The 10461-nt window shown below is 38.3% G+C and overlaps 1 protein-coding gene across 1 annotated transcript; it reads left to right on the top strand.

Moving 5' to 3' along the window:
* Positions 1-108: 108 nt before the first annotated feature.
* On the top strand, positions 109-9786 carry LOC114531028. Its single transcript, XM_028552661.1, has 24 exons — positions 109-185; positions 270-321; positions 423-609; positions 685-848; positions 1090-1340; positions 1459-1780; positions 2116-2288; positions 2542-2746; positions 2991-3107; positions 3360-3532; positions 3632-3670; positions 3991-4104; positions 4239-4495; positions 4881-5130; positions 5405-5437; positions 5523-5588; positions 5692-5709; positions 5959-6075; positions 6313-6420; positions 6839-7159; positions 7446-7590; positions 7767-7869; positions 8380-8508; positions 9349-9786. The coding sequence occupies exons 4-23, from the start codon at positions 790-792 to the stop codon at positions 8506-8508; spliced, it is 3000 nt and encodes a 999-aa protein (XP_028408462.1). The 5' UTR covers positions 109-185; positions 270-321; positions 423-609; positions 685-789; the 3' UTR covers positions 9349-9786.
* Positions 9787-10461: the final 675 nt, after the last annotated feature.

The raw sequence follows: 10461 nt of genomic DNA, 5'->3' as shown, positions 1-10461 counted from the left end.
AATTGAAAAGAATTAGTAACCACGCCGTTGCTTGAATGTATTTTAAAGATCGACTAAGCAGCAAATCCAAGCAAGATACATGTTTTTTGTTTGTGTTTTCAGGATGTATATCAGTTCGATCTCGGTTTATCCTCGTGTTTTGAGTTCTGAAAATATTCCTTTCGTCTTTACCTACGATGATACAGGTATAGTGCAGTCAAAATTTATGATAATTCAAGTAAAACCTGCACCAAATTTCTAACACTTTCCTCTCTCTTTCGCTGAACTAGTTTTACCAAGTTACAGATGGCTTCTCTCGAAACTGGCACCTTCGAAAAAGAGGTATAAGTTTGCTCTGCAAAAGGTTCCAGAGATTTTTCGTGCCTTATCGAGATCATACTAACATGTAATATGCAATGAATGATACTCTTGTATATACTTAGGGCTATCATTCCAAACACTGGCGCGATTCGAGTGAAAGGTTCAGTAAAGCCCGTCGATGGTGGGCTGTTTGTTAGCTCAGATGAGGACAGTTTTATCGATGCCGGAGATTTCAATAACGAATGCTTGACCGACCCAGCGAAATGCCAGTCTGGATTCAGCTATAGCTGCAAGCTGAAATTTAATAAGGTATCCTCCCTATGACCAACAACGACTTCATGTTCAAAGAAAACTAGACTGACCCTTTTTCCTGTTCAATTACAGATTGTGCGTTCCTATATTGATCCTAAGTACATTCTACACAGCGGAGACAAAGCCTCGGGTATCTCAGCGTACATTGTGAACAACAATTTGTATTTTGACGTCACAATGAGTACGAAGGAAGACACATTGAAGTGGACTGTCCGAGCACCTCTTTACACCATCAGGTAAGCGACACTGCTGACATATTTCGTCGCTGTGCTTTCCATTATGCTGTACAAACAAGAAAGGCAACCATTAAACAGTTTCTCGTTGTCGTTAAGAATGCATCGAAGGCTCAGGGTTATATTTTCCAAGGGTGTAATGGAATTATTCAGAGAGAAAGACCATTGCCAACCTTTTCATGCACATAATTTCATTCACGTTATTGCTGCCTCATTGAAATCACTTCGGAAATGTTTTTCTCAGATGGCAAAGAGTTGCACTGTCGTGGAGTCTTGCTAAAGGCTTGACACTTTACATGGACGGTAATTTCCGAGGATCCACGAAGCTACCGAAGAGTGTTCCGATTGTGTCTCGAAGTGGAAAATCAGGCTTCATCATTGGTAAGAAGATCAAGGACTCGAAACTTGGTTCGGCCGAGTTCGCCATCAGCTCACTAGCTATATATGAACGTTATCTGACCGACAATGATATGGGCGGCTTGTTTGGAGACAAGGGTACGTTATAGAATATTCAAAGTATTCCAAATCCCCAAAAATGCCTATGGAAATGGCTAGTTTTAAAAACTTAACACGTTATTTTCAATGTCCATAATTTTTGACTCTATTCTCATAGGCATGCCATATCCGGGAATGATACGAGAAATTTGGCGCAACGTTCCGGGGTCGAAAATAAGCGATCTGCGTTCCAGCGCTTATTACCCCAACGATCCCTCAGAGATTCAAATAATCGAAAACTTCGACGCGCCGTTTGATTTGGACAAGGATTATGGGACGAAGATCAAAGGTTACTTTGTACCCCCGGAGAGTGGTCCCTACACGTTCCAATTGGCCGGTAGCGAATCCGCCGAGCTTTGGCTCAGTGAAAACGGGCAGGAGAGCGGTTTAAAGAAAATTATATCGTTCGCAAATGGAGGCTCTCATAATCAATGGAATAGGTAAGGGCCTGGCAGTATTCATTCCATGAAGATTCAGGGCTCAATAATAATACTGCATGCTTAAAATATGTATTGTACCGGTCGTGGTGACCGCTCTGTTCCTATTGTGACTGCGCAATCGCCACTTCCTGAGCCGTCAACGTTCACGAATATCCATCATCAATTCTTCTGAAAACTTGAGACTGAATGTCAAGAATTTGATGAGTTTTCCAATGCAAGCCCTCAATTTTGCGAATGTACTGGATCGCTCACCCTACACTTTAACTGAGAGTTCACTGATACACAAACCACTATAACTTTTATTCAACTATGTACCTTTATAACTTTCGATTCAGATCACCATCGCAGACGTCTAAACCGGTCAACCTTGAGACAGGACGGTACTACTTCGTAGTCGCTGTTCAGAAAGGAACAAGCTCGACCGATAGTCTTTCTGCTGGGGTTAAACTGCCAAGTGGTAGATTTATTCGCCCATTAACGAAGGAAACATTGCAGTGGAGACGGCCAGGTAAGGTTTAGCTTATTTTATTGACTGTTCTTTGTCGCGGTTCGGTAAAGTTTAATTTTACTCACCTGCGTTACTACTGGAACAAACCTTATATTCATGTCCCAAAAATGTCCAAACTATTTCACCCCAATTATAACCAGGTTGGGGGTATTGCTGTTGCATCGACTGAATTCCCATCACTTCAGTAAAAAGTATAAAGAAGGCAATAGCTCCGCTTCTCAATATTCATCGCTTCACTCGTTATTTTTTCCAGGTAATCATTATACTGGTCTTGTCCGCGAAGTCTGGAAGGACATGGGGGGATATCAGGTTGCTGACCTTACTTCGAGCCCCAACTTCCCTAATAATCCCTCCAGCGTTGAAATAATTGACAACTTTGATGCCCCTTACAATGTTGAGGATAACTATGGATCACGAGTGCGCGGATTCTTTGTTGCTCCAGAAACTGGGGACTACAGGTAGGAAAGCTAGCTTCTCATGAAGATGAAACCATTTGGACGTGCTACCGTGTAATGCCTATATGAACTGTGTGGGGGATAATTCCTCTGTTCCTCTGATTGCGCTATACTAAGCTGGTTGTACTATTGGTACTCAGTTGATTACTATATTGGTGCGCTGGTCCAGTTTATTTAGGATGAGATTCGACCGGACAGTTCCCTATAAAATAGTCCTTTTACTAAAGATTGTGTTATTACTTTTCAGGTTTTACCTTGCTGCTGATAGCACTGGGGAACTCTGGGTCAGTTCTGATGAAAGTGAGACAAATCTTCGCAAAGTTGTTTCAATCACTGGATGGACCGAACACAACGAGTGGTTGAAGTAAGTTTGGTTTCTGTATGTGATCTTTTTGTTATAAGCTATCATATTCACTCATGCCCCCGCGGGCTTGTTGCTAAAGTTTCTAGAAAGGAAACAGATGGGGCCAAGAAGAACTGTACATTTTCAAATTATTTGAACTTGGTTTAGTTTCGTAAACTGGCACAATAGCTGGCTCGTTATAGAACTAGCATTTATCTAACTTCACCATAATCAATGAAGATCTTCAGTTTAAATGTCCATTCTATACATAAGGTATGCTGAACAAAAATCTGAGAAGATTCCAATGAAACAAGGGAAGTTCTACTACATTACGGTGTATCAAAAAGCAGAGAAACTTGGAGACTGTGCCTCGGTCGCTGTGGAGATGCCCAGTGGACATTTCGAGGGCCCCATTAAGCAGAAACACTTGAGCTGGAAACTTCTTGGTGAGTTGTGAAGTGCTTGAGTTCTTGGTAGTTCATAATAAACCTTTCACATGATGACGTCAATAAATTAAATACTTGTGTTTTTTTCATACCATTAAGATGGCCGCACTGGACCGGGTCCTTCATCGGAGTCTTCAGGTAAGTTAGCCTCATGAGAAAAACGAAAGCATATTTAGATTACAATAATAATTAGTTATATTATTTGGAACCGCCACTCTTTTAATCTGAACTATGTCCATGCAGAAAGCCTGCATGTCCTATATTTAACTGTATTTTAAACTATTAAATTGAACAAGTTAATTTTGTGGCGAATCAACAAGATGGCGCCTAACAACAGCTTATTGCCTCCTTCATAATCAAGCGAAAAATTCGTTGCTACTTTGCTTTATCAGATGAGCATTGTTAGTTTTATTTTTCTTTGATAGAAAATAATTTGTTGCTTTTTTTTTGTATTTCAGTTTTACCTAAGCCAGTCGGCTTGTTCCCGTTGGACAAGACGTTTGGTGCTAAAGACGTCGTGAATCAAGAAAATGTCGTACTTAAACATGTCCAATTGACCAACGGCCCAGACGGTAAACGCTTTCATTGAGACATAAAGTGACAATTGACCTGGGGCTGCGAATAGAACATTTGACTCCTGTCAATTTGGACGGCCACAACGGCCACGACACTTTGGCTTGACACATGCCATCTTCCATTTGTTTAGAACGTAAAACTGCATACGAGTTCACTGGATCCGAAGACTCTTACATTGAAATTCCACAAACCAACCACCTGGACACTCAATACTCGATGACTTTGCTGGCTTCGATATTCCCCACTGGCAAGAACGGACCAATAATGCATTATTCCGCCAAGAAATGGGGCGTTCATCTCTGGCAGTACAATGAGAACCAGTTGTTTGTCCGATTTGTTAAACGAGATGGAGTGTTCACGGAACCTCTAGCAGCCAGAGTATTACAGGTACTGACAGTAAAATGATTTATTTGTACCGTAAATCTCTGTGATTTTATACTATTTCCACTTTGAATCTATTGAGGGATCCTTTTTTTCCATATTTCTACAGGAGGGTAAATAAACCAACGATAGCTCTACCAGAGAATGTCTGCATGTTGAAATACTCAACATTAGTGAGCTTAAGCAAGTGACATTTTTGACAACACGTACGTTGACCGAAAGTAAAGTTCTTGTTTCTCAACAATCACAAGCCTTGACCCAGTCTTTTGACGTTACTCATGCCGTTAGTGTTGTCAAAAACGTCTTGCTCAAGCTCGCTATTAACCATGTTTACCAACTTTTGAAATACCAACCCATTGGCATCTCGCAAGTCTTTTCTTCATTTTTTCAGCCTAACAAATGGAATGAAGTCGGTGCTTCTTACGACCATCTGACAGGCGTTGCACAACTTTGGCATGACGGCAAAATGGTGGAAAGTCGTAATATTGGTCAAATTGAATTGCGCACACAGTTTCCAATCAGAATTGGTGCAGACAACCGTGATAAAAGGCGGTTCAAAGGAAAAATCTCTTGTTTGCAGATCTACGATCGAGCTTTGACTTCTGAACAAGTTGGTTCACTACGAAGCTGCCCCGTCAAAGGTAATATTTCTCGGTGTGCTAAATTCAGACGACAATGGTTAGAATCCATCCAAAAGATTAGTTTCAATTTGAACAAGTTTGAGCTTGTTCTGCGATCCACCCCATTAAAGAACGGCGATCAGTACTGGTCTGCAGCTTGGGCTAGTTAGAATTACTATTTTTGTATGAAATTCTGTTTTTTAAGTTTGAATTGGCCAGTCTTCGACCCCCTAAGTATAACAAAAAGACTTTTTGATGAAAATTAATAACAATAATATTTAAATCCAATCTTCAGGATTTAAAGATGGAAAAGAAAGCTCGAAAACAGGTACAGAATTTTTCGCCTCCTTTAGTATGATACACATTTAGTGCAGTGTAATCAAATCTTCTCTTAATTTTTGCCTGAATTAAAGGATTCACTGCTCCAGTTTCCTCCGTGAATCAATTGCAAGAAGAGGACACGGAAGATGAGATTCAGGGTAATGTATTACATTATATTGTAACGCCTTTCTGTTTTGCCAAAATTAGCCTGCACCTTAGAAAGAGGCAATACGTTCATCAATATTTTTCTTTCCATTCTAGGTTCAGAGGTCACATCTGGTAAGTTGAGTTTTGAAAACCATCATTTAGCAAGTTTCCTTGCTTACCTCTGTTGTAGTTCTTATAAGAGATTTAGGATTAAAGAACAGTTTAAGACGCGGATAGAAGTGTCCGATAAGTTCCAGGTTATAGGAATAATTTTAAAATAATATCGTATCAGGAACTGCATGTAACTCAGTTTTCAAAGTAGCTCTTGAAAAATGTCTCCTGGTGGCAGAAAATGGTTTATTAATGTTCATTTATCTTTAGCAAATAAGTGTCGTCCAAACCCTTGCCAAAATGCAGCCCGATGTTTGATTGATATGAAGAGAATGGATGGCTATCGTTGCAAGTGTACTTCAGACTTCACAGGACATCACTGTCAAGGTAGGCAGATTATCTATCCTCTATATCAGATAAAAATATGCATAGAGGTATCAAAAGTAGTACTATTATATACTCTGAAATGGTCGAGGCATTTAGTATTGAGTTTATACGTAGGTCAGTTTAGTTTTTCTCGTTTCTTCATTACATAGATTGCTTCCAAGATTCTTCAATACATAATATATTTACAAATGCATGATTATGTTTTTTTTCAATTTTCTACTCCTCGTGTAATTTCAGTTTCCAAGCCAGAAGCTAAGTCACCTATCGTGAAAAAGGCCACAATATCTCGTCCAGAGGTGAAAACTGAACACAAGAAAAAGATTACCGTAACAAAATCCTTCCACGGTATGCAAAATATCTGCATGATTTATTATAATTCTATTACCGTAATTCACTGCAAAGGGATAGTGTCTCGAGATCTCGGTATGAAAACGCGTGCTGCAGGTATAACGGAAACCTGCTTGAGACATGTCAATCCGGCTAAAGATATTATATTGTGTCGAGTTTTTGACTTGAATAATGCACTATGAAACCTGTGGCTAACGTATGTACTAAAACATCAAACTATCACAAAATGTAGCTACAATAAATAAATTGGTAACGGTCTACCCTTGGAGTCATGAATATCTCTTGGAACCTGAATATGCTCATTTTCGAAGATGTAGAGCAATAAAATTTCAAATCGTTTTTCTGGATCCCGAATCCAGATCAATAAATGAGATCATTGATGGCAATTGACAATAAATTTTGCTTGCCTTTCAAGATAAAATCTCCAAGGATAAGGATGACGTGTATCTCTTGTATCAAAAAGTTGGCTGCTACCATGACAACACACAACAACGCGATTTGCCCACGGGCACCTCCGTCGAATCTGTAACCCAGGAACAATGCGTGAAAGAATGCGCAATGAAGGATGAGACGTTCTCGTATTTTGGTCTTCAGGATGGAGACAAGTGTTTCTGTGGAAAGAACTACGGCAAATATGGCCGAGCAGAAGATGGGGCTTGTAATAAGCGCTGCAATGGAAATGAGGACGAAAATTGTGGTGGAAAAAAAGATAACATGATCTACTTCTATGGAATTGGTACGTATAGATTAATCTGCGTTATATTAGAGATGCAAAAGGCGAAAGTTTACCTAAAATATAATCAAAACCTATTGCTATTAAAGCAAGTTCATTGGGTAATTTTGTTTTTATTTGTTGGTACGATAAACGTCAGTAACAAATGTACCTCTGTACTGTAGTTTCTATTAAATGTGAATATTTATTCTAATACAGATTATCGTACCCATTCTTTTATATGTAGTCTTAATTCTCGATTTCGAAATTGTTGCGCCGTATTTTTATTTTGTGCATTGCTCCTCATCAGGTACGAACTACACCATCCGCACCTACACTGGCAACGCCCCGGATGCTGGAACCAAAGCCAACATATACCTCACCCTGTTTGGAGACAAAGGAGACTCTGGGTTCAGAATGTTGAGTACGGGGAAAAAGAAATACCAGAAAGGAAGGTATGCATCTTGTAAAATATGTGTGGTATGAAGGTATGCATGTATATGTATAGAACCAATGTTAATAATATTAGAACGTACATGCAGATAAGGCTTAACCTTATTATAATTAGCCAGAAAGTTATGAAAACTTTCTCATGTTGAATTCCTCCCACTTATTTTCTGCCTTTTTTCAGCGTGGACACACAAGTACTCTCTCTACCAGAGCTCGGTGCCTTAAGAAAAGTTCGAGTGCTTCACGACAATACTGGTGATAATCCTAGCTGGCTCTTAGATAAGGTATACTCAATACATGTGATCCCAAATTTATTTTCTCGTCTTTATCATGATTAATTATGTACAGGTAATAGAAAACTCTTGTCGCCGAGTTTTTTCTTCAAAATTCGTGCAATTCTTCAAAAAGCAAACAATAGATTTTTGTTGATAGTAAATAAGTAAAAACTTTATTTCGAGATGGTGACAAATGACATACTCGGGAGTATTCCCGTTTACTTATATATTATGAACTATTGAACCTTCATGACTTCGGCTTCATCATTGAAAGGAATCCAATCAAACTTTTTAAAAAGATCAATGCCCCGATCCAAGTTGGCATACCACGGGTAGCCCGATACCAGGCGCGCACGCCGTAGTAAAGACGTCTAGAGATTCTTCCAGCACGTTTCTGTAATTTGAGTATACTCTGTCAATGCTCACTTTTGAACATGTGGTCCAGACAGTGATACCATAAAGCACCACTGGATTGATCATGACATTGCAAAATTGTAAAAAGATAATATCTTATTCTAGGTTGTGGTTGAGGACGAAAATGGAAAGACCTATGAATTCTCTTGTAATCAATGGCTAAGCGAGAGTCGAGGCGGTGGCCGAACAGAAAGATTACTCACCTTAAGAAAGAGAAAGCGAAGTCACAATTAAGTAAGTATGGCAAATTCAACTATAAGATTACGCAGAAGCCAGCTTCGATTTTAGACCCCCAAGGCGTGTTTTCAGTCAATGGTATTTGACAACGGTAAAAGGATGAATTGATAAACACCACTAACCCCTTCCCTCAATCGCGGATCCGATGTTTGTAAAAATAATCTTTCCAGCACAATTTTGAATTCAGTGCCTCGAGTTTGATGCAATTTAAAGTTATGAGATTACCATTTTTTTACATAATCTTTTGGAAGTGTGAATCCACCAATAAACAGTACTTTAGAAATATGTTAATCAAACCATGTGGGCTACAGTAATTTATGTATTTTTTTTAACTTACGATAACTTTTTTAAGAGAGCATTTCAAAATATCTTGAAATTGTTCAAACTAACAAGAATTACATTCCTCAATGAAAACAATGCATTTGGACACATAAAATCATACTTTCATGAATTTCAAAATTTCAGGAAAATCGGTAACGGGGGACCAAAGAAAAATTCGTAATTTTGGACTAGTTTTCGAAATTTCAAAATTCTACTTAAAATACCTCGAAATGGTTCAAAACGTAAGGCCATGTTACACGGTGAAATTTTTCTTGCAACTTGCAATGCAATTCTACTTTTACGAGCTGTAAATTAGTGAAGACTTTTCAAGTGTAAGTGTAAGAAACGCCATGGAGTGTAATAAAGACGAAAGTTTGGTAGCTGCCAAATTTACATCTCTCGAAAGAAGAATTGCATTGCAAGTTGCAGGAAAAATTGCACCCTTAACAGGGCCTTTTACCAACAATTGCCGTGAAATCAGCCAACAATCCACTGAACTGGACCAATTTTTTTTAGTTTTGTTAAACCAAAGAAAGCTGTGAAAGTATGTTAGCATTTCTCGCTCTCATAACTTCTGGTAAACCACATCTCGCGCACAAGTAAGAATATATAGATGGCAAATTCCATCGCAGCTGTTTCACCATAGGTTTAACCTTACTCTAAAAGGACATTATCTATAGTGACCATAATTTCAGTAAAGCTAATGGAAAATTATATTTCAGCGCAGATATAAAGCGGATGTCACCAGAGCAATACACTATTGAAACCATAATGGTTTTTAATCAATTGAATTAAGTATTTGTTTATCATTATGAAATGAATTTTATGTAAAATAATTATTTAATTGGAATTGGTTATATATCTATGATAAAGACAAGAAAATTCATAACCATTTTTGTTAAACAATTAAATATTTCCATGATGGGACAAACATGAGTAAAATTATGTATTGATTAATCTTAATTTCGAGTAAAAACTAAATTGACCAAAATAACCAGGGAGCAACGTGGCAGCGTCTTCAATCAACTTAGCATCAAATGTGGTATAACAACTGCCTAAAATAGACAAAAAACTTCTCGACGTTTCGACCTGAGGGCCTTCGTCAGGAGAGTTAGTATGACGAAGGCCCTCAGGTCGAAACGTCGAGAAGTGTTTTGTCTATTTTAGGCAGTTGTTACACCACATTTGATGCTAAATTGACCAAACTATAAGTTTTCAGAATTCGAAGAGTTTTGTGTAATGCATGCAGGTGCAAATTTTTTGCAATAATAAAACATAGGCATAAGTATTATTCAATATTGCATTAGAGCTTTTTTCCACTATAGACGGGATATTTTTTGCGGAGCTGAATTTTCCTTGGTCTTTCACCTCGTGATTGTTTCGCATGAATCTCACAACAAATCTGTTGGCAATCTCTTGGAAAGCATTCCTTTTTTTATTCCTATAGAGGCGTTTTATGTGTATAGATTAATTGTTCCATGTAACAGGATCTTTAGTAGAATTACATTCCTTGAAAACAATACATTTTAACGCATAAAATCATACTTCGATGAATTTCAAGTTTCAGGCCAGTCGATAAGGGGAAATCAAATTTCCAACAAACGATATAGAATTTAGCTTGTAGGTACA

Source organism: Dendronephthya gigantea, unplaced genomic scaffold (genome assembly GCF_004324835.1).
Source record: "Dendronephthya gigantea isolate DGI-Jeju-01 unplaced genomic scaffold, DenGig_1.0 000067F, whole genome shotgun sequence".
In the NCBI taxonomy this organism is placed as follows: Eukaryota; Metazoa; Cnidaria; class Anthozoa; order Malacalcyonacea; family Nephtheidae; genus Dendronephthya; species Dendronephthya gigantea.
The sequence above is the reverse complement of the archived record's forward strand: the minus strand, read 5'-3'. Positions and strand labels throughout refer to the sequence as shown.

Bases quoted from the DNA above. Each gene is read 5' to 3' on its own strand.
- LOC114531028 (XM_028552661.1), top strand. From the start codon at position 790: ATGAGTACGAAGGAAGACACATTGAAGTGGACTGTCCGAGCACCTCTT. The intron at 849-1,089 runs GTAAGCGACACT...TGTTTTTCTCAG, and splicing joins GCACCTCTTTACACCATCAG to ATGGCAAAGAGTTGCACTGT. The intron at 6,076-6,312 runs GTAGGCAGATTA...GTGTAATTTCAG, and splicing joins CACAGGACATCACTGTCAAG to TTTCCAAGCCAGAAGCTAAG.